The 24,783-nt window shown below is 42.3% G+C and overlaps 1 protein-coding gene across 1 annotated transcript in view; it reads left to right on the forward strand.

Annotated features, from left to right (window-relative positions):
• The window catches only part of COMMD1 (copper metabolism domain containing 1), a 64,625-nt gene extending 52,666 nt beyond the window's left edge, over positions 1-11,959 (forward strand). The window contains exon 3 of the mRNA XM_028721921.2: positions 11,702-11,959. Within this exon, the coding sequence (XP_028577754.2) occupies positions 11,702-11,809 (108 nt within the window). The 3' untranslated portion in view covers positions 11,810-11,959. The remainder of the gene's footprint in view (positions 1-11,701) is intronic.
• The last annotated feature ends 12,824 nt before the right edge of the window (positions 11,960-24,783 follow it).

Here is a 24,783-nt window from a genome sequence, read left to right on the forward strand (position 1 = left end):
GAAATCTCTGAATCTTCTACCTTGTGAAGAATATGGAAGGGTATTCTGCTGGTTTTATATCAGTAATATTTATTTTTCCTCTTACGTCTGCAATGCAAAAAGAACTTAAATGTTCATATGATAAAATCACAAACAGTAAGTTTTTCTTTCTGGGAGAGGTGAGAACTTTATTTTTGATGAAGTTTTGGGGGGAAAGAGCGACTGCTGTCATGTGGTCGGAAAAGGGCTGTTAGAAAATCAGGGGCCAACCCCTTTTCCCGAGTCGAGTGGGATACTATAATAGTATATTAAATGCGTTGCAAGTTATGCAGCACTTATTATTAGCAGCGAAACTCATTTTCATCAAAAATTATCTGAGGCATGTAGCTAAAAGATCAAGTATTGTTTCCATAATTTACAGTTTTTTCTTCAGGCAGAAACAACATCAAAAATAAAAACCACTCCCGTCATCTTCCATAATTGCAGTCCTAATATTCACACAAGTTCGCATTTTGTTGCTGCCCATTTGGAATACTTAGCTAATAGCCTTTGTGTTTTGTGCTCACAGTTACTAATAGTTTCAAAACCATGTCCCATCCATTAAAATCCACAACAGGGGGGGGGGGTTAAGGCCCAAGTAATTCAATCTAAGTGTTCTTGGGTGCACATACTTTCAGACTGCAAAGCACTTTACAGCCTTTATCTAGCTAAATAAATGGGCTTGGTGGTATTCCTTCCACTTCTGGAATCTGATAAGGATTCCACATTTTACTCATTCCTCTCCTTTCCTTTCCTATACAAATGGCATTTTTAATTGTTTAAAGAACACAATGAGCTTGCAGGCCCTTTCAGAGTAAAAAGAAGAGCAAGCTTTGCCCTAAAAGCAGCAAAATGAGTTTTCTCTCCTTGGTACAAACAGTGAAACTATCCTAGAAGGTTACTTTCACCATTGTGTAGAAACCACTCAATGGCACTTGTAAGCAAGAAATAATAGGCATTCTTATATGAGAGAGAATAATGAGAAGAATGAAAATCAATGACATTGATATGTAATTAATTTAGAATGGCAAAAGGAAGCAGTGTGTAATTATATATAAACCATAATTGAGTTTTAGGATTCTATGCCAGAGGATGTCATCAAAGCTGAACTGGGCATAATTGCCTTATTAGTCCTCATTTACTTCAAAGAACACTGTGCAAATATTTGCTCAGCTATTGCATAGCTAAGTTCCTTCTCGGGACTTCTGCAGCATTCTTTATATCATTAATCTTTCAAACATTAAGGGTACAATTGTATCTTAATTACTTTGACTTCCTTATGCAAATAATTAGCAGGGGTGTGCACCAACCACCAGATTTTGTTTGAACCCCAATTTGGTGCTTTGGAAAACAGCCTGCCTCAGTTTGATGTAGCTCAGAGTCTATCAAGCTATAATTTTTTTCTTTTTAACAGAAGTGGATGACGGTTGCAGGCCTACTAGCTTACCTAATTACAGGGGCTTTTGTGCTGACCACTTTTAAAGTTTTGGATGTGTGTGTTTTAAGGAAATGCCTATACTTTTTAATCTTGTCACAGAATTGAATAAAATTAGCATAAAGAAGGCTGATCGCCGAAGAATTGATGCTTTTGAATTATGGTGCTGGAGGAGACTCTTGAGAGTCCCATGGACTGCAATAAGATCAAACGCATCCATTCTTAAGGAAATCAGCCCTGAGTGCTCACTGGAAGGACAGATCCTGAAGCTGAGGCTCCAATACTTTGGCCACCTCATGAGAAGAGAAGACTCCCTGGAGAAGACACTGATGCTGGGAAAGATGGAGGGCACAAGGAGAAGGGGACGACAGAGATGGTTGGACAGTGTTCTCGAAGCTACCAACATGAGTTCAAGAAGAGTCGGACATGACTAAACAACTAAACAAACAAAGTAGGCACGGGACCCATTCTGAAGGCAAGAAAATTAAGCGACGAGCAAATGTTACAGTTTTATAGTCAATGAAAAAGGAAGCACTGTGGAAAATTGGTCTGAAAAGTGCAGACCTGAGAGGGGTGACACTGAGTAAGAAATCTGCCAAAATACAAATAAATAGGGACAGACTTTAGTGGTAGACACTTTCTAAAGTTGATTTTGGGGGTAGAGGAAAAAAGATTTACTTTCTTGGTATAATAATTCCCTCTGATTACAAGTTTCACCTATCAATCACAATGGAGTCTTCCCACTGCCCCCGTCACCTGACTATGGCAAGCTCCGAGACATTACTTTTGCTTTCAGCAAATGCTTCGTCTGCAACGTTATTTGATGCCAGATTGCCAAGGTGTCAGAAAATGCTTCCTGCTTCCTGTTTCAATTCATGCCACCTCATACAGAGGTGGAAGAACTGATGCAAACATCGTCACACTCCCCTTGGGACTACTCATTCCAGTCCTTTCCTTGGTAGAAAAGGGTATCCACCAAGGACGTGGAGACCCTTTGCCATCACGTCCCTCTTTTCCTGCCCTAGGTAATCTTGGTGGGCCCCTTGAGATGGGGAATGCGAGGTGAGAGCCCTGCAAATGTTCTTTTGCTTGCTTACTTGAAATACATGCAAAGCCCACACTAAGTACTGAACAGCTTTGGGGTTAACAAGATCAACCTGACAGATGAAAAACTTTACTGCAACTTTACATTTCTGACTTGGATGCAATCCAAACCCTAAAGGATGCAGACAATGGTCTCCATATGTACATCCTGGACTACTACTTGTTTAGAAGTAAACAATATTCATGAAATATAGTCATCCTATGCCCCTGACTCCTTTATGTTTAAAAAAACCTTTAGTGTAGCATTGTTTGGTGGCCAGTGTTTAAGAAATAAAGGTCTCAAGTCTCTGTGCACATACCAAGTGGCTTGGTGCTCTGGAATGTGGTCATTTTTCTCGTGTTTAGATTATTACCTTCTGTTTCAATATCAAAAACGTTTATTCGGCTTTACGCCCATCATAAAACACAACACAACAAAACAAATCAAATAAAACAGCGGACTCGTACAAACCACAAGTAGTATAACACAGTTCACAGCTCACAAGGACAGATATTAGCCATTCATAAGAAAAATTTAAGGTTAAGATAAAAAAGATTTGGCACTACGCTAAAATCAATATCTGATGTCATTATAGAAAATTCTTATAACTATCAATAATCAGCTAACATTCCATTCCGTCTCTTGTATGAGAGGACGGCTGTTAGGAATTTAGCAACCTGTAGGGTAATATAAGGATCCACATCTTGAAGAACCCAGGCAAGCTGTAGGTCTACTGGTTTGTCAGCCATAGGCTGGATTATGGAGTTTAGTATACTGGCACGGGCTGAACTGTACAAAGGGCAGATAAACATAACATGATGTAAAGATTCAGATGTTTTCATTTCACAAGCACACATTGAAGGGACTTGGCCCTTAGTGAATCTATGTCTCAACACGTTTGTAGGAAAGACATTGAACCTAGCTCTAATGAAGGCATATCGGTGAGACGCGGCCATAAGCGATGTTAAGTAGGACGGAGCGCGGTAGATAGGGGTTATGCCGAAATTTAACGGCGAGCAGGCTCCGCCACCAGCTACGAAATTTTGGTATAGCTCCGCATCATCCGGCCTTTGATTTATACACCTTTTTGCCACATTTCGATCCAGTTTGAGCAATTCAGTGGGGGAGATCTCATAGGACAGCAATTTGGCATGGATTTTTCCTGACCACAAATTTGTGAAGTCATCCCGCCACATGCATTGAATGAGATAGTGGTTCGGGAGTTTATGCCATAGGGATATCCAATAAATCAAAACTCTCCTCCATATTACTAGCTCCACTGAGGGGATCTTCATTTCTAAGCGAATAGCCGCATTACTTACGCATGTTGGTAATTTTAGAAGTCGGCGTAAGAATTGGCTTTGAAGTGACTCTAAAGGTGAGAGGTTTGCAAAGGCAGCCCATAAAGGAGCAGCATAGGCCATTGTGGCCATCACTTTGATGCTATACACTTTCAAGGCCGCAGGGATGAATAAGGCCCCCTCAGAGTAGAAAAAACGGAGGAGGGAGTGTGATAGGGCTTTTGTCTTGTTTTGAAGATATTCAACGTGCGCTTCCCACCCTAAATTATATTGAAAATAAATTCCTAAATATTTAAATTTATGTACTTGTTCGATTTTCGTGCCCTCCAGCTTCCATGAATAAAGTTTTCGACTCCTTGAAAATATCAGTACTTTGGACTTGGTGTGGTTGATAGACAGATGATTAGAATGGCAGTATGTCGCAAAAATCTTTAGTGCCCTCCTTAAACCCACTCTGGAGTAAGAGAGTAGTACCGCATCATCTGCATAGAGAAGTAAAGGACAACGGTAATCTGCTATACGAGGGGTGTGGATAAGTTTATGTGAGACGGCTAATGGGTTCCTCATATCACTGATAAATAAGTTAAAAAGAAGAGGCGCTAAAATACAACCCTGGCGTACACCCTTATTTACTGGCACTGGGTTAGTCAGGTCTCCAGCAGGGGATAATCTCACCCTGGCCACGGACCCGGCATGAAGTTGTTTCATGGTCTTTCCATGTCATCACTGCTAATGCTGCAAACTTTTGAAGAGGATATTTTAACAGTTTTTATTTATATTGAAACATCCAGCTCTAAAAACTAGCTAATCCAAATCAATTATGGATGACCCGTGTCCTAGCAACACAGAGAGGGGAGCCAAGTGATTATGACAAAACTCCCTTTTTCAATAATGTAGAGAAACATGAGATGGAGAATCACAAATGTGAGGGCGTTCACTGGCGCTGGATTTTTTGTAGCTGCCTTATAGCACAATCCTACACATCTCTGCTCAGGGAATTACTCCCTATAAACCTTAAAAGCCATGTTAATGAACAGCATTTCATGTTACCTTCCTGTATGACAATTGTAGTGTACTTCTTAAAAATTAATACATATTTGAAATTTGAAACACGCAGGGCAAAGGTAACTTCCCATAAAAAAGTGGTTGGGGATAAATGCATCAAAATGCAGCATTTCCCAAGAAACTACAAGCAAAGTGTGGAATGTGGTAACCACATGCTTACACGACTTCATAAACTATTAGTAGCACTGCACTGCATGCAAAGTAACTGGAGTGTGTACACAGCCAAAGTCTCCCCCTCCTCTCTTGATTGCATCTGCTCCCTGGATGTAATCTCTTCTGCAAAGGGCTGAAGCATAATTTCAGGCAGGAGGAGTAATGAGAAAGAGTGATGTGCGTACCCCTATACCGTAAATTGAGAGGATTGGCTTTCCTTGTCTGCAAAGGAATTGCGGCCAGTCCCACTGAAATTAGGCAAGCCAGGTGACAGGGTGGCAGCACTTCTGACCTTTAAGCACTGCAGCATCCATTCTTCCCTCCCATTCTCCCCCTCCACTGTCCTTATCTCGTTCTTCCTTTGCTCTTGGAACACATGGATTCCTCTCACTGAATGTTTGAAGGTCCCCCTTAACAGCTGCACAACTGGCAGAAATTCAACGGCAGGGTCTACATGTGAGGCTAATGCCGCACTAGTGGTTTTTTTTGTGTGCTCCTTTGTTCTCGTCTTCAGTGATACATATTTTCTTTTTGGGCAGCACATAAGGAACCACCCTACTTAAAACTTTGTTTGTTCTGAATAGTGAAACCTGAAGGAGGGGACAGTTCATAAGCTTGTGTACAATTGTTTTTAATGACTAGCAACGCAAATACTATTATTTGTATTTCTCAATCTTAGAACCCAACATATTACTATGGGTTACATGAAAACAAAGGGGCATTGTATGTGCTTTTGTTAACTTCACCATTCATTCCAGCAGGACTTGTATAGGAAGAATTGCCGGTGGATTCTGCTTATGGTGGGTTAGAACGTATCTTTCAAATTCTTTGTGTGCAATACTTCACACATACCAACTGGAGCTCAGCCTCGAAAGGTTAACTTGAGTGCTGGTAAATAATCCTCCTTTGATTTAAGGGTTATAAATGATGGATTGAAAAAAACGTAATATCATAAAAGCAGTGAAATTAAATTTACTGCACTGTAGCAAATGGAAGGCTTTACTTCTGTTCTTGGACTTGCTCCAGTTCCTTCAATCCTTTCAATTTAATCTCCAATAGGATATGATTGATTCTACATTAGAAGAATTAAAGAACAATTCCTCTTGAAAGACGGATAACTTTTCCCCCTCCTCCTATAACATAGCCTCTTAAATCATGTAATACCCAACTAATTATGGGAGAGCAAACAAAATTTTGCATATCAAATGCTTCTCCCATGGAAAGGAATCACAGATACAAGCCTCACTTTCAGGATTTTGATGCTGCCATTCTGTATCCACTTACTGGGGAGTAATCTAATTGACCTCAGGGTAGACATGCATTTGTTTGCACTGTACATGTCAGAATTATATTTACAGTGGTACCTCGGTTTACAAACTTAATTCGTTCCAGAAGTCTGTTCTTAAACCAAAGTGTTCTTAAACCAAAGCGCGTTTTCCCTACTGAGGCATCCCGCCACCAGTGCCCTTCCACCGTTTGGCTTCCGTTCACCCTCTTGGGCAAAGTTCGCTAACCGGAACACCTACTTCCGGTTTTGCGGAGTTCGTTCACCGAATGGTTCATTAACAGGACTGTTCGTAGTCCGAGGTACCACTGTATTGAGAAATTATCATGAATAGTGATTTGTTCTTTTCTTTTGCTGCCAAGATTGTAGTGCATATGAAAACAACTAGGCCAATAAGATTGTACTGCGTCTCATTAACTTTGAAATTATCCAGCTTTTATTTGGTGATCATACATTGTTTGAACCTCACAGGATAGGAATAGTCCTTCAAAAAACTTTTTGAGTCCTGCAGTTTGATCCAGTTGAAGTGAATGCAATAGGATGTTAAATAATTTTTTACAACATCCTTACCCAACTGCACAATGGACTAGTTTGTGTCTTCTGAGATTGCTGATTTTATTTGAAAAGAGCAACTTTGGCAATGTCTGTTTGCCTTCGTTTGATGCTACTCATTGTATATGATCTGTGTGTGCTTAGCTGTCATGCTCAGCTACAAAAAGCAAGACACACAGTCTTTTCTGGGGTCTACACACATTTCATATTGGTTTTTTATTTTCATTTATATTAGCAGCAATGGCTTTGTAGCTACATCTAGGCAAGTCCCATTGAGGTAGGAATCTTAACTGAACAGCAAATAACAAGGTCTCTTGAGACATATATATTCAGGTGAGCAATTTTTCACTCTCAAGGTAAGAGAACACGTTTTCCAAAGGCATAGTCAAATTGATTTAAAAGCACCTTTTTCAGGTGATGCTTACTGCAGCCTATATTCTCCAAAGAAAGCAAGACCACTGCACATGGTATACAGAGAGGGCATAGATGGTCTGTACCGCTAGTTCCTGAACATTTTGGCCTTTACAGAAATACTCTTACCTATGGGTGCCTCTAACTTCCCCTCACTTGCAAACATCTATATGAACAGCCATCTTCCTGCAATGCCATGTGTACAAATCCTCTTAGATCAGGCATAGGCAAACTCGGCCCTCCAGATGTGTTGGGACTACAACTCCCAATGATCCCGAGCTAACAGGACCAGTTGTCAGGGATGATGGGAATTGTAGTCCCAAAACATCTGGAGGGCCGAGTTTGCCTATGCCTGTCTTCGATAAACCGCTCTGCTGCAATGATGGGCTGTATCCAATGTTAGTCCTACTTAGAGCAGGCTCATTGAAATTAGAATTGCAGAGTTGGGAGGGACCCCAAGGGGCATTATACAGGCATCCCCCCCCCACTTACACATGATCAACTCACGTTTGACCATGTATCCGCACGATGCTGGGAAGTAAATAGACTCAAACCAGGAAATTGTGGGAGAGAGCTGGCGAGTCCTTGTGGCTTGTGAGGCCAACCCTTCACAGAGCCAGTGTGGGGGCAGAGGAAGCCCCAAAGAGGCTGCAGGCACAGCGGGGCTTTTTTAGGCTGCTCAGCCTCCCTGCCTAGCAGCTGACATGCACAAGTAGCGCAGAAGCAGCCGCCACTTTTCCATGCGTCCTCCAGCCTCCAGCCGGCTTAGAAAGACAATCATGTGGAAAGAAAAGACTCTACGAGAAAAGTAAAGCTGAAAATTGTTCATGTTATATTTGTTAACCGATATGCTAAATATATTATAGTGCCTGTCCAAAATGGATTACCTACTGAACTTTCAAGTTATGGGGACAGACTCAGGGGTCCCTAAAATATGATTTAGCAAAGGATGTTAGTGTCCCTTCAGAGTACTGTTAAATGTCACTGGGAAGAATGTGGGAGGCCGGGCAACATGGCAGGGGGAATGAAGATGCTTTCTGAAGGCTTTGATAAGAAACATATTTGACTGCAGCAAAGCAGACAGCACTTATCAATCTGGGTAAGCAGAACTGACAGGCTTGACAAAAATAGCCTTTCACATTTCCTTGTCTAGGAAATAGGCTAGACTGTGAATCATGGATTTCATTGGCTGCATACATTTCCCCAAAAAATTCTTCTGCTCATAGTTGTATCCGTCCTTTCAAAAAACCTTTGGGCAAAGTACCGCACCAAAAACGTCTGTGGAATCTTATCAGTCATGGCATAAGAGGCAAAGTTCTCTTGGGGATCAGGAGCTAGTTAAGTAACAGGAAGCAGAGAGTGTGGAATATGCTTCAGTGGGGAGAGCATGAGACGCAGGGCTGTGGGTTCAAGCACATGGAGTAAAAGATTCCTGCATTGCAGGAGTTGGGACTAGATGACCCTCCTGGTCCCTTCCAACTCTACAAGTCTATGATTCTGTGCGTAGGAATAAATGGACAGTGGAGGGATATAGAAATGCTACTCAGTGTTAACAAGTGTAAAGCGATGCACATTGGTGCAAAAAATCCTAATTTCACATACATGCTTATAGAGTCTAAACTGGTGGTGACTGACCAGAGTGAGACCTTGGGGTCAATGAAGATGTCGACTCAGCATGCAGGAGCTGTGAAAAAGGCAGATTCCATGCTAACTATCATTAGGAAAGGAACTGCAAATGCAACTGCATTTGGAATACAGGAAGCCCGTAACTTGTGCACATTTAACTTGTGTGCATTCAGCTTTACGTGCATGGCAAAAAAAGTAGAAAATTACTTTGGCACATTCACCCACCATTGAAACCAAAGTGTTTTGGCTATACACAATTTTGGCTTTAGGTGTGATCCCCGGAACATAACCCCTGCATACGTTGTGGGCTTACTGTACTGTGTACAGTTCTGGTTGCCTCATCTCAAAAAAGACATTGTAGTTGGAAATGGTTCAGAGAAGGGCAAATAAAATGATCAAGAGGATGATGAAATTCCCCTGTGAAGAAAAGTTTAAGCATTTGGGGCTTTTTACTTTAGAGAAAAGAGGTGCCATGACAGAAGTACATGCAATTATGCCTGGCATTGAGAAAAGTTTTTCTCCCTCTCTCATAATTCTGGACCTCATGGACATCCTGTGTATCTGAATGTTGAAAGAGTCAGGACCGGCCAAATACTTAACTATGGAATTTGCTTCCACAAGAGGAAAGGTTGAGGAAAAATGCTTTCAGTTCTAACGTTTCTCTCTTAGTGTGAGGGTTTCAGGCCAAAGGAGGGAATCAAATCCACTCCCCAACTCCCCCTCCCTTTTTACAGTTGAGTTTCACCCAAGTAAGCATTTCCCTAGAACAGGCTTCCTCAAACTCGGCCCTCCAGATGTTATTAGACTACAATTCCCATCATCCCTGACCACTGGTCCTGCTAGCTAGGGATCATGGGAGTTGTAGGCCAAAAACATCTGGAGGGCCGAGTTTGAAGAAGACTGGTTCATCTTCCTCCATCTCCAACCTTTTCAATTTGTTCTAATATATCACAAACAATAGAAAAACTTTTAGTCTCTTTCCTCACCCACTTGCCAGAGCTAGGAGGACCTGTCGCCACAATTGCCAGCCAATCAGTTTTGCTGAAGCCTGATCCTGAAACAAACCTCCCCTAAGACTATCATGACTCTGTGCTTTTTGCTCTCATGTGGAGCATGGCCTTGGGACAGTTTCTCAGCTAAACAAGCATGGCTTATTTAGCCTTATATGTATAAGAGATATGGAGCAAAACTCATCTTAGGTTATGTATCTGGTCCTCCATTCTCAGTGGGCTCATCCTCGTTTTTCTTCTCTGTTTTTAATGTGAAATTTTATGCAAGAAATGTTGTTTACCGTTTTGGTTTCACTTGATTCTGTTAGAAAAAAAAAGACTGCTAGCATGAATCAGTTCAGAGACTATTTAGATAAAGTATGTTAAACAAAAACTGACTCTGGTTGTTTTTTTTGGGGGGTGCTGTTGCCTATACATTCTTCATAGCCAGAATTGACTCAGCAAGGTTGTGTTTGTGCATGTGCGTGTGTGCATTTTAAATCCCTGTATGTATAGTTTTGGTTTGACTTGTTGTAAATGCCGCAAATTCTTCACTATAACTTTGACTTAGAGACTTTTCCTTGAAAGACACAGATAGCTCAGTTTAAAACATATTATTCTCATTAATATGTATAACATTCAGTCTGCGTCTTTCAGTTTACATTAAAGCAGCTTCTGTAACGTTAATGTATGTGTCAGTCCATATTTATCCTTTTATTTTACAGTACAGCATATTTGTAAGTATCAGTAGTTCTGACATGTAAAATAGTTTTTTTGCTCTTCTTGCTCTCAGTGCTGAGGAATGCCCAACATGCTCCTCTGCCAAAATAAGAATTATCTGATGAGCAGCATTGTTGCTTGACTGAAGCTGGCATTCAGGGAGGGATAAAATATATATCCTGTAACTAGTTTGCAAGGCGTCTGGTTTGGGTTTCAACTGTCCTGGTATTGTGATTTTCAAAGAACAGAACTCTGAAGAGTTCCTCCGAAGCTTATCAGGGGCTCTTAAATGAAAAGATGGGGAATGGTGGGCAAAATCCACAAAGTGCAACCACATACTGGGGATATCTACTGGGGTTTAGCAGCAGTTTCTGGAGCAAAAATGAAGCCCAAGAGGCTTGTATGCTAGCAACTACTTCTCAGAAACCGCTGCTGCACCCAAGGGATTTATGTCAAATGTGTAGACATTCTTCAGCAGACAGTTTGATGCAGAAACGGTTTCTGAATGTGGGAAATTTGAAAGCTAACCTTTATGCATATTAGCTTTATGTAAAAACATTGCCCCCCCCCCAAAAAAATAGGACAGTCACTTTCTCACACTGTATGATTGATCATGTAGACCATGTGACAAGCTCTATCCTTGGCGACTCTCTGTGCGCATCAGTAATCTATACACTTCCTGCATGTGGTAGACAGTGGGACCATGAAATCTTATGCTGCAACAAATTGGTTTGTCTTTAAGGCCCCACAGGACTTCTCCCCACCACCCCACCCTACTGCTGCACCTTTCGTAGGTGGGGGTTGTGTTGCTGTTACATACTCATATGACTTTCCTTTTGGAAGAAAAATCAATATGGATATTTCCTTTCATCATACTGTTTTCTGTTTTCACTGTCCCACAGCCATTATTCCAAAGCATTTCTGTGAAGGAAAAAGTCTAGTTTGGAACCAGTCCACAGATGTTCTCATCCAAATAGTCTTTCTTGCTCCTGATTTTTTTTGTTTGTTAAGTTTCCAGCACTTTTTCCTAACATTAACATCTTCCTTCCTTCTTTGTTCCAGGAATCTGAATTTTTGACTTTGGAATTTGATGAGATCAAATTGAATCAAATGATGAGGAAGCTTTCGGAGATTGAAGACAGCATTACTTCTCTGACTCAGTCAAACTAGCTTTTGATTTAAAACTGTGTATGGCACAAAATATGTTTTAATTCCTGTTTATTCCTTTGGTCATCATGCTTGTTGTGAAATATTTTAGTTCATTCTTCTGTCATGTAAGAACTGAAATAAAGATGACAAAAAAGTAACACAGGAAAAACATGCATAGACGCTTGCAAAGATCATTCCGCCCATTAAAACAAAAGGATGTAATTGGATTAAAATAGAGTTAATAGCAGAGCTCTGCAGAACAACAGGAGGTATTGCTATTATTCACTTTTTTTCTCCAGCAGTTGAGACCAGAAAAGAGCTCCCTTGCGTCAAATGAGAACGAATGTGAAAGTGAAAAGAATGGAAAGTTATACATACAGATTGTACTGGGGAACGAAGACAAGAGTCCTGGTTCAGACGTGAAGGCCAGTTCAGGCATTTATCTTAAGCTGACATCGCAGCTTGCATGGTGAAAGGACAGGTGCATGCCCCATCGCTGCACAGGTACTCTAAACAGGCCTTCGTGTGTGCATTCTGGCTCAAGCTCCCCCTTCTTTAGGGAGAAATGCTGTGTGGCTCAGACCATTGCACAGACGGTCCTCCTTTGGGGGCGGGGCTAGTTACATTATGCGCCGGTGAGGCCTAGGCCTGGTCCTCCCTCCAGTGAGTTGTGGCAGTGGCTGCTATGTGACAATAGGCCCAGGAGAAAAATCCCTGTAGTAAATTCCTATACGTACCTTTATTTCCCTTCATATTCAGCAGCAGTTTTTTGTATACACAAAGAGTTCATAATTGGAAACCATTGTCAGACTGTCAGACCCTATCAGGAAAATTAAGCATAAGTGTATTTTGGCTACTTCAAGCACAATGCATGAAAGTTCAAAATCCCATGCTGGAAATTATTATCCAGTCATTTGAAAAGCCTAAATAGGTGTAATTTCAGATGGAGAGCAAATTAACATCAGAAAGACTTTTCAGCATGAACTGTTACATCTCTAGAGCAATGCCTTGTGGTATATAACAGTGCATATTGAAAATGTAAACTGTAGGGCAAAATATTAAAGTGACATGCATATATGAAATCCAGAACCTCTCAGGGGTTACAGTACTGTTGCTTGCTTTCTGTGGATGGATTTGATTGTGGGGGGGGGGGGGTTCTTTGGCAGGGTTGCTATTGGGATTTTTCTTTCCCCTCCTTTGAGAACATCCTTCAATATTTTAACTAATTTATTCAGCATGTCAAGTGTTCAGTTTCACCTTACTCCCATTTCTCAGTGGGGCTATCTGCCTCAAGAGGAGAACTGGTTGTTGCCCAGGAGCCCCATGTGTGGTCCCATTCCTGCTTTTTCTGACAGTGTGAGAAATAATTTGATGCTAGGTCCTAGTTCTCTTGCCCCTTCCCTCCATATTTTGAATAATATTTTAAACAAAAAACAAAACATTGCTTATGGGGCAGCAGGAAATACATCTCTTCCCAGAAGACCTGGTTTTCTGAAGGACTACTACTGGATACCAAACCACAGTTTGATCCTTGTTTCATTGTCATAAACACGATTTTATGGTTATTGGAAACATCTGCTCCTACACTACTGTCCTCCTTTGCCCGCAAGAGAGGAAGAGAGTGAAAACTTTGTTTTCACATTGGAGCAATCTGCAGTTCCACATTATGTACAAGCCGTGGGCTGACCCACCGTCCCTCAGACCATGTGGTGGGCCGGATTATATTTTTTTGGGGGGGGGGATGAACAAATTCCTATGCCCCACAAATACCCCAGAGATGCATTTTAAATAAAAGCACACATTCTACTCATGTGAAAACATGCTGATTCATGGATCATCTGTGGGCCGGATTGAGAAGGCGATTGGGCAGGATCCAGCCCCCGGGCCTTAGATTGCCTACCCCTGGTTTATATCATGGATGAGGAATCTTTATTAAACCTGAGGGTTGGAATCTACCGGGCGCAACCTTACTGGAGCCGCATGGCAATAGTAGGTGGGTCCAGAAGCAAAAAGTAAGGTGGGTTGAAAGATGTGACTCTTATCTTTTATGACTTCAGTCCAGCCATGCAAAAGTCAGCACTTTCTAACCACACACACTCACACCTCCAGGCAAGCAAGAGGCATTATAGACAAGATAGAGAAGTTTAGATTAATGCCCCAGGCATGAGGTCCTACACCTTTGATTTAGGTGATGGGCTGAATTGGGCCAGGAAATGGGGCAATGCCTTGTGGAATCCCAGGAACTAAATGACTTGATGAGTAGAATTTATAGCAACTGAGTTTTCAGGCATAGCTCCTTGGTCTTCCTCATAACCAGCAAAATAAACAATGTGACATAATAAATGGTGTGGGTTTCCTTAATTTGCACAAACTGGACAAGATTTAAGGTCCTCCCTCCCTCTTATAGCACAGCATACACATCGGACAGAATATAAGGAACCAAGCAGCACACATTCCACCTCTTAATCACATCCCTAGAAAGCACATGCTGCTTCGTCATAGGACAAGTGCAGTGGGATATGCCAAGAGTGCCCACATGGGTGCCATGGCAGCAGATGTCCTTGCAAGCCAAGCCCTCAACTGGGCCAAGTATCTGAAGGCACCTTCCCCATCTCATTTTACTTCTCCGTTCAGCACCACGACGACGTCTGGCCTCCTATCATGCAATGATGTTTTGTTTCTGTTGCCACATTTTTGTAATATTAATGGTTAATGATATGTGATCTTGCCTAACGAGTCAAGAACACTAAAACCATGATCTAACTGCTGAGGCACTTGTGACCTTTGATCACAGAATTATATTGAATGCTCAAATATACTTTGGACAAGAACTGTTTTTTGAACTGAAGGATGCAGTTTAAATAAGCTACATCATGTCAAATTCTTCAGTGGATGGAGCAGTGTGGTGTAAATGAAAGCTGCAAAGAAACTCAAGGTAGATGTCAGGAAGTAGTATTTTACACACTACAAAACTATATGAAATAGTTTACCAGAGGTTTGCTGAGGCAGGAAAGTCAGAATCATTTTAGAAAAAAAATGGATGATATCCTGAAGTAACTGAAAAATATTTCTGTAAGTCAGAGAATCACAGAGTTGGAGGGAACCCTGTGGGTCATCTAGTCCAACCCCCTGCAAGGCAGGAATCTCAACTAAAACATCAATGACAGATGGTCATCCTGCCTCTGCTTAAAAACCTGCAAGGAACAACCACACCCTCGGCCAACCCCACCCTCTCTCACCACCCAAGGAACACAAGTGACTAGCACGGAACCTGCACAAGCGACGCTGACACAAAACCCCACATATATTAAGTAAAATAGAAACATGGCCACCCGACCCCACCCCCACTCACCTCTTTCCCCCTTTTCTTCCTAATGTCTCAACAAATGAAACTGATCTGTAAAAAATGTTACTCGGGGGGAAAAGAGAGAGAGAGATTGCACATACTTTTGTAAACCAAGAAAATCTTTAATAAAAATACATTTTTTTAAAAAACCTACAAGGAAGGAGGGTCCACCACCTTCCAAGGGAGACCGTTCCACTGGTTGAACAGCTCTTACTGTCAGAAAGTTCTCCCTGAAGTTTAGTTGGAACCTCCTTTCTTGTAGCTTGAAGCCCTTGGTTTGGGTCCTAGCCTCCAGAGCAGGAGAAGGCAAGCTTGCTCCAACTTGAAAATGGCTATATTTGAAGATGGTGGCTGGGGGAACCCAGTCAGATGGGTGGGGTGAGTACTATCAGTCAACCAGACATTTGGTTGATTGACATCCTATGCCCTTTTAAGACATGGGGGGGGGGAATGATTAGGTTGTTTTCATTTTGATTAATTAGTTTGTGGTTTTCTTTTTTGATTTTATCCTATGGACTGCCCTGAGACCTGCAGGTATAGGTCGGTATACAAATTTAATAAATAATAAAATAAATCATCATCTTCATCATATTCTCTCAGTCTCGACTTTTCCAGGCTAAACATACTTGACTCCCTCAACTGTCCCTCATAAGGCTTGGTTTCCAGACCCTTGATCATCTTGGTTGCCTTCTTCTGCACATGTTTCCAGCTTCTCAACATCCTTCTTAAATTGTGGTGCCCAGAACTGGACACAGGACTGCGGGTTTGGTCTCACAAGGCATCATATCCGTGCAGAGGGCATGGGGCGCAACTGGCTTAGCAACCTGAGGCCTTTGGTTTAAAGTAACCATTTTGGCATTCTGTTTGTAAGTTTGCTTTGTTTTTAATGTAAAAACTCAATTAAATACTGAGATATATGAATGACATTTGTTATGTCTGTTCAGCACACAATTTTAAGTTTCAAGCCTGAATACCAGCTTATCACCAAAATCCCCATCTGCAAAGCAGAAAGGGAAATGCAAAATAGATTTTACATTAAGTGCCAACAGTCTGGTTCCTTGCAGTTCAAGTGAAGACCTCTCTTCTGCATAGGTATGGCTTCTTGTAAAAATTCCCTCAGCTCTGCCAGTCTAGATTTCTGAAATGCTGCCTTGGAAGTAGGTGCTGGACTTCAGCATCTTGAGCAATCTACATTTTTCTTCCAATACCTCACCGCTGCATTATTTGTACAGGGCACATGATGTCTGCAACCTTCGTACCAGACAGGCACTGTAACTAGATTTCTGCACCATCACACTGTCCGTTAAGCATTCAGACCAGTTTCCTTCTGGAGAATACTCACTGGTTGTCATTGTTCATAGCTGAGTAGTGGGTGCAGCACCTCTTTCCAGAAAGTTAGTAATTGTGATAACACAAGAAAATACAATATGCCAGGTACGCCACCTCCAAAATTGCTTGTTTACTGCAGTTGATATGTTACCTTCTGGTGGTGCTGTAAGGCTCAATGAAGGCTGTAATCAAAGCTATAAACACTGTAATTTAGCTTTACAGAAAATTACAGTTCCTGTTAAAGAAACTATGCACTACAGTGAGTTGACGTGCACATATTAATTAGATGGGTTTCTGGACACTGTTAAATGTCGTGTAATATGTATAAGCATCTAGTTTTTGCCAAGCACTAACACAGAATACCTTCACAGTTTAAACTGTTATTCTGAGCAGTTCATGCAGTTAGGCTGCTTTCATCCTGTAAACAGCTTAACTGTGTTCAGGATTGTAACCTTTGTTTCTCTCTCCTACCAGCTTTTTGTGGCAGTTCAAAATAATCTACTTTCTTTTTAATCTGCTTCCATTGACAGCTGTATTGAACAGTATCATTTACTTCTGATTTATACAGATAAAGTTGAATGCAAGGGGTTGGGGGAGAAACCCTCTTATTTTACTACAAAGTTTTTGTGTTAAAATATTATGGGCTCTATTCTTCTTCTCCCCCCCCCCCCCATTTGTTTGTCTGATTTCAGCCAAAACCTTTGTAATCTTCAACTTTGTTCTTCCTTGAATATATCAACTTTTCGGCAACTAAAATCATCCCATAGTTTATTCACCCAACATGGCACTTTGTTGACTGCTACCTTGCCTCTTCTTGTCCTCAATATTAGGCATGGAAATGGCTCTGGAACATCCTCATCTTCAGCTGTTCTGTGGCTGATTTTGCCCATGGGAACATCTGCACCATCTTTTGTTATCAATGGATTTCACAGGCATAACACAATGACAGGAATAATTTTCCAGCTGTGAGTTTGGGTTTTGGGGCTAATAATAATGTAAAGAATGTTAGTCATACTCAGAGAAGGCAACTAACTTAAGTCCATTCGTTTCACTGTGTCTACTCTGAGTAGAATTGAGTTGGATAGAACTCACTGCCTACTCTTTTAGTCTTCTAGGATGTTCTGTTCTGCCTGCAAGATGACTTTCTGTTTTCTGTCCATTTGCCTAATGCATGTTATTTCCTATTTTTTGAAGCATAAAGTTTTATCTTTTAGTGGAATGTAGTTGCTTTAAAACTGGATTTTTGAAAGCATATATTAAAAGTACTGGTAGACAATGATCACTGCTTCCCTTTAATAAGCAGTTTAGACTGTGAGGGGGGTTTTATTACTTGAATAAAAAATAAATCCTAAATGCCTCTTAGATTGCTAACAGGAAACATTAAAGCATTTTGACTGATGAATCTAATGCATTTCCCCTAGTTCACACTTGTTTATTTCTTGAACTTTCCTCCGCTTCTCCTCCTGCCTGCCCCAACCACTTCCAGACATTTTTGTGTTAGTGTGTTTTAAATATTTAGAAAGAGTAGCTTAATTTAGCTGAGGGGAGCTGCAGTCATTTCTAATGAGAGCCTTTTAAGGATATAGTTTCATGGGAGAAACAGGAAGATTCTGGGGTGGCTCAGTGATCCTTCCCAGCAGCTGATGGAACTAATTCACTTGCACAAGCTTTATAATGAAGAAGTTGTGTGGATGGTTCTGAGATGGTTCTGCAATGCCAGAGGAGAGAAAACATGACAGGAACTCTAAACAACTGACTTCAACAAACATTAAAGAGAAATGCAGTATTTAGGGTGTGTATATCACTGATGTTTTCCTGCAGAAGCCATAAATCAGAGACCATAAGTTTCTAAATAAAAGATGTCAGGGCAAACAGGGAATATCTATCATCTTCGTGCTCTACGTGTGAGCTCTGGGAGGCATTTGGCTGGCCACAGCTGGAAGTGTTGCTGGACTAGAGGATCTGACAGGCTACCTCATTATGTGCGGTGGCTCTGACTGAGGCTTCCCTAAAGCATTCTTCACAAAGTTTCTCCTGCGATTGTCACCTTTTGAAACCGTGGACTTGGGTGTTTCAACAAGCTCTCTGTTTCTCAAAGATGGATGTAAAAACAACGAACGGGGAGTAGTTCAAGCTGAAACAATATTGAGAAGGGGAAAGCTGGCTAGTTTTGTGGAAAACATTCTTCATTGCCATTACCGCTCCCTGCTCAGGCTGCATAGAATCACTTCAAGTGACAGAGATGAGCTATCTTTTTATCCTTCTGCCATATTCTAAATCAGTATGCCTAAATGGTCCTTTTATCCATTTTATTTGCATAGGAGTAAAAACATAAGAACCAGGAGTGCCAGCTTGCCCCCTGACCATGGGTGCCCAGGGTCGTGGGTGCCCAGCCCCTTCATGGGGAATTTGGTGGGTGCTTGGGCACCCAGGGCCGCAGGGAGTTGGCACCTGTGATAAGAACCCTGCCTAGGTCCATCTACTCCAGTATCCTATTTTCCCCTCTAACCATTTGGATGCCACTGGGTAGCCCACAAGCAAGACCAGCTCCCCACTAACTGGTGTTCAGTGACCTGTTTCCTGGACATGGTTGGTTCCAGTTGGCTGTCATGAAAAGGAGTCATGGGTAGACTTCTCCTTAAATTTCTCTAATTAAAACAGAGCACTTCATTTTGTCTGTCTTGCATTCATTCCCAACCAATTTCATTTGGGAACCCTAAATTCTAGTGGTATGGTCAGGGTGGGGGCAGAGAGACAAAAGCAGTTTTCTATCCATTCTCCCCACCATCGGGGTTGATAAGAGACTGTGGGAGTGGAGCTCACCTATAAGCTTGCTAACATCTTATTCTGCTCTACGTCATTATTTTAATTCTTATAACACTTCATAAAACAGATGTTGCTTGTTTTATTTTATTTTATTAGACTACAACTTCACTAATTCCTGACCACCAGGGCTTTTTTTAGCCAGAACACAGCACCTGTCAGGTGGGTGCCATTGCCATTATAAGAGAACAAGGAGGGCATTCATGGTGAGTTCCAGCACCTATTTTTCTACAAAAATAGCCCGGCTAACCTCTGACTATATTGGTTGGGGCTGAAGAGAGTTGGCCCACTATCTGGAGGGTACAGCTTAGCCACCCACCATAGAGGCTGACAAACTGGCTCCATCACAGCCAATTACTGTCTCTACCTTATTTCACAGGGTTATTTGGATTAAAAGGTGGGGGGAACCCACTGGCTCTACCTCAAGCTCTTTGGAGGACTGATATAATTGGCATCCATCTGTCTCAAGAGACAATGGCGTGTGCCTCTGGAAGTGAAGCCAAACCGCTGCATTAGCAGAACCAAAGTGACCTCCCCAGGGTGAAGCCGGGCCAGTGTGTCTGGAGGTCCTGGGCTGCCCAGACGACAAGACCTCCCTCTCGGCCTCACTGATGTGGTCCAAAGGAAAGCAGAGCAATATGCATGGGGTGTTAGGGGAAGGGTAGAACCTCTGGTGAGGGACACGTCGTGCTCCTTCTGTGGTAGTTTGTCCATCTTGGTCCCCACCCTGCCCTCAGTGCTCACCTATGGCTCCTAGAAACTGTCAGAATGCGACAGCAGCAAAGCCCCAAGGAACGGCTTCAAGTAGCTGTCTAAACCTGGTCAGAGTAGCCGATGGGTCTCAAACCCTTTGTGGTTAGGGACTTCCCCTGCATGCAAAGACAGGGTGCAGTGGATTGGGCAGACAAGACCAATAGCGGACTGATATATATATATATATATATATATGGGACACGGGTGGCGCTGTGGGTAAAAGCCTCAGCGCCTAGGGCTTGCCGATCGAAAGGTCGGCGGTTCGAATCCCCGCGGCGGGGTGCGCTCCCGTTGTTCGGTCCCAGCGCCTGCCAACCTAGCAGTTCGAAAGCACCCCCGGGTGCAAGTAGATAAATAGGGACCGCTTACTAGCGGGAAGGTAAACGGCGTTTCCGTGTGCGGCTCTGGCTCGCCAGATGCAGCTTGTCACGCTGGCCACGTGACCCGGAAGTGTCTCCGGACAGCGCTGGCCCCCGGCCTCTTGAGTGAGATGGGCGCACAACCCTAGAGTCTGTCAAGACTGGCCCATACGGGCAGGGGTACCTTTACCTTTATATATATATATATATATATATATATATATATATATATATATATATGATTAGTAAATCATATATGATTAGTAAACCCGAGACGCATCCCCACGGAATACATCATATGCGGAGTCGAAGCTAGCCTAACCAAAATCAACCCAGATGAAGCCAATAAAATCAGACTTGAAGTCACCAACATCCTCTGCTCCAGCAAACCACCCAGAAGCAATTTACACAAAGAAGAACAGAAAGCACTCACCAACCTGAGGAAAGACAACAACATAATCATTCTCCCAGCAGACAAAGGTAATGCCACTGTTGTGATGAACACATCGGACTACCAAGCAAAACTATCAAATCTACTCCAAGACCCTACCTACCAACCTATAAAAACAGATCCCACCACCTATCTGGAAAAAACCACCAAATCCAAAATAAAAGCCTCTCCTATCAGTGAAGAAATCCAGCTAAGAATCATCCCCAGAGAAAAATCATCCAGATGCCCCAAACTCTACGGCCTCCCCAAAATACACAAAGAGGGAACACCACTCAGACCAATAGTCAGCTCCATAGGCTCACCTCTACAAAATCTCGCTAAATTTCTCGCCAAGCAACTTCAGCCCTATGCAGAATCCATCTCTTCACACGTTCCAAACTCCTTCCAGTTCATAGAAACAATAAAGAAGCAAAACCTACATCCCAATGACCTACTTGTGAGCTTCGATGTTGTATCTCTCTTCACACAAGTGCCCATTAATGAAGCCTTGACAGCCATTCAAAACAAATACAATCCCCCCGAATACATCTTGGACCTGACCAACCACTGCCTAACCAACACGTACTTCATCCACAATGGACAAAGATACAAACAGATAGAAGGAGCACCTATGGGATCACCCCTCTCACCGGTCATCGCAAACCTGTACATGGAACACTTTGAAACCAATGCTTTAGACAAGTCAGAACACAAACCCAAACTTTGGCTCAGATATGTTGACGACACCTTTGTAATTTGGCCACACGGGAAGGAAAAACTGGACAGCTTCCTCACACATCTCAACAGCCTACACCCCAAAATACAATTCACTATGGAAATAGAAGCCAACAACCAACTTCCCTTCCTTGACGTCCTAATCTACAAAAAACCTGATGGCTCCCTAGGACACACTATCTACCGGAAAAAAACACACACCAACCGCTACTTACATGCACAATCACACCACCACCCTGCACAAATAAACTCCGTAGCCAAGACTCTCATCTCCAGAACCAAACGCCTGGCTGACAAAGACCACTTGACAACTGAGTTACAGAATCTCTCAAATGTGTTAATTGCCAATGGATACCAGCAAAACAGGGTTACGAAGCTAATCCAAAAAGAAACACCCCCCAAAAACCAAGACACAGAAGAAAACAATGGCATGGCCCTCCTTCCTTATATCAAGGGCACTACAGATAAAATTAGCAAAATCCTCCATAAACACAATATCAAAACAGCCTTTTGCGCCAACCAAAAGATAGCCAATATCCTCAGAAACCCCAAGGATAAAATCCAGTTGGAAAACCAAGGGGTCTATGAAATACCCTGCAAAGTCTGCCCAGCCACGTACATTGGACAAACAAACAGACGAATAAATGCACGTATCGCAGAACACAAGAATGCCGTCAAAAAAGAAGAAAAAACTTCCTCTCTTTTCCAACACATGAAAGAAACAGGACACGAAATTAATTTTGCAGATTCCAAATTGCTCTCTAACATGGAACATCACCACAAGAGAATAATCATGGAAGCCATCGAGATAGAGAAACACCCTCACAACATGAACAAGCGTGACGACACATCCCGCTTGCCAGACATCTGGAAATTAGCCCTCCCCACAAAAACTGACACCAGATCCAGAGGCACACAGAACGCCATCACCAATCAACCACACCAGACCCAAACCCAGACCCTCTCCACAGATAAATTACAGACACCATCCAGTAGCCAAACCATGATGGCACCTCCGGATGCTGCACCCCCCTGCAATCCCTACACAGATCTGGCTGGCACAGGCCACAAAACCACAGCTCGCCCCTATACACGAAGCCAAGCCAGAGCACAACTACAGCCATCTTCTCAGAAAAACTCTTCACAAAGTTCAAGAGGTCAAGACACAAAGGCTTTAGCAACTAATCCACACCTAATGACCCACCTAAGTGGTACTCAGGATATCACTCAAGAAATCACTCAAGATATCCCTCAAGCAACTAAGGAACAAAAGAAGAAAAGGCACACTAGCCTGGGAACTTCCTCTCGGCCCAGAACATTGGAGGCTATACACCACACCCCTCAACAGTATTTATAGGAACTCAAACACTGAGATCCTGCTCTGTTCCAGTAACAAGAAGCCGAAAGCACCAGCCTGAAGATGACGAGTGAGACCTCGTCGAAACGTCGCCTAGACACCCCAACTTTTACACGGGAAGACACCCGAGGACACCAAAACCTGCATACCTATACCCGTGAAAATCTACGAAAGCATATATATATATATATATATATATATATATATATATATATATATAAAATACCATATCCTCCCATCTTTGGGGACAGGGCTTGGCTGGCAATGGAGAAATCTGCCAAGCAGCTTTCACACTAGATTGACTCTAAGGGGATTCATGAAGAATGACACTTCTAGCTTGTGCTGGCTGGAGGCTCTGCTTTTTCCAAGATCTGCTTTCTCATATGTCTAACATCTCTCATCACTAATTGTGCTGCTCCTTTACAAGTTACATAATACTGCACTGCTGAAAAAGCTTTTGTTTGCTGAAAAGGGTAAAATTTCACAATGGAGGTAAAACACACTAAAAAGGAAATGGTTATAATCTCATTCCAGTAGAAAATCCTTCTCTTTGCAGAGCCTTGCCCACCCCCTTCTCCATCAGCCATCTCTTCTCTGAAGTGGTCCTCAAGACTCTGAATACAATTGTAATTTGCACATAACAGTCTCTTCTGTGTACTGCATTAGATTTTGAAGCCCTGTTGATTAAAACAAATATACACAGATCTCCAGCTTTTAAAATGTGCTATTGCAAGCAAAGGTGTAGCAAGAAGTACGCTCAAAGGAAGATCACTGGATATTAAAATGACATTGTCTTATCCCATCAATTTCCCTTTGGAAATTTATTTGCCTGCCAGGAAGGGACACCTATTGATGGAAGATTCAAATGTGCAAGAGAACAACAAGTGGAATATAGCAGAAAGACGGGAACGAGGAGGGAATGACTGGATTGGGGAATAATCAAAGGCAGAGGAGAAAAACGTTTTACATTAAGAGGGGTGCAAAGGGGAGTAGTGTGTGTGGAAGAATAGCAGGGAGCAGGAATGGGCCCCAAGGCTGTGGGAGAAAATAACGGCTATTGGAGGTGGCAGAAGGGAATCTAATGGCTGAGTGACAGGAACGCACTCCCCCCCCCCAAAAAAAATCCTAACACATTTAAAGGGAAATCCAGCTAAGCTTTGGGAATGGCTGCCCAATCAACTGTATCAGCCCCAAACGATGGTGTGGGGACAGAGGTTCCCTGTTTGCAGGGCTGTATTTTTGTGAAAACAGTTCTGGAAGCAGATCTTTGCTACAGATAATATGGATATTACTGGTCAGCCTTGCTCCCTGATCTGGGGCTTGAATCTATCTGTGCCTTATAGGGAAATGGTGGTGATGCTATTAGGAGTGGCATGTAAGGAGATTGCACAGCACTGGATGTACATATAAGGTTTCTCCTTTAACAGGTTGATGCCCTGTGTCTGATCTGTTGTACAGTGGTACCTCGGGTTACATACGCTTCAGGTTACATACGCTTCAGGTTACACACTCCGCTAACCTAGAAATAGTGCTTCAGGTTAAGAACTTTGCTTCAGGATAAGAACAGAAATTGTGCTCTGGTGGCGCAGCGGCAGCAGGAGGCCCCATTAGCTAAAGTGGTGCTTCAGGTTAAGAACAGTTTCAGGTTAAGTACGGACCTCCGGAACGAATTAAGTACTTAACCTGAGGTACCACTGTACTCTAAACATGTAAGCTAGCGTGCAAGAGTAGTTTGGTGTTTTTAAAAGAAATATCATTTTGACACGTAACCTTTTTATGTCAACTGTCATAGGTATATCATCCCCCATCCCCCTTGTTACGTAGTTGAGAGGTTATGTATCCCCAAGTTTTTGAGTGTGAGAA

The sequence above is a fragment of the Podarcis muralis genome, chromosome 3 (genome assembly GCF_964188315.1).
Source record: "Podarcis muralis chromosome 3, rPodMur119.hap1.1, whole genome shotgun sequence".
Lineage (NCBI taxonomy): Eukaryota > Metazoa > Chordata > Lepidosauria > Squamata > Lacertidae > Podarcis > Podarcis muralis.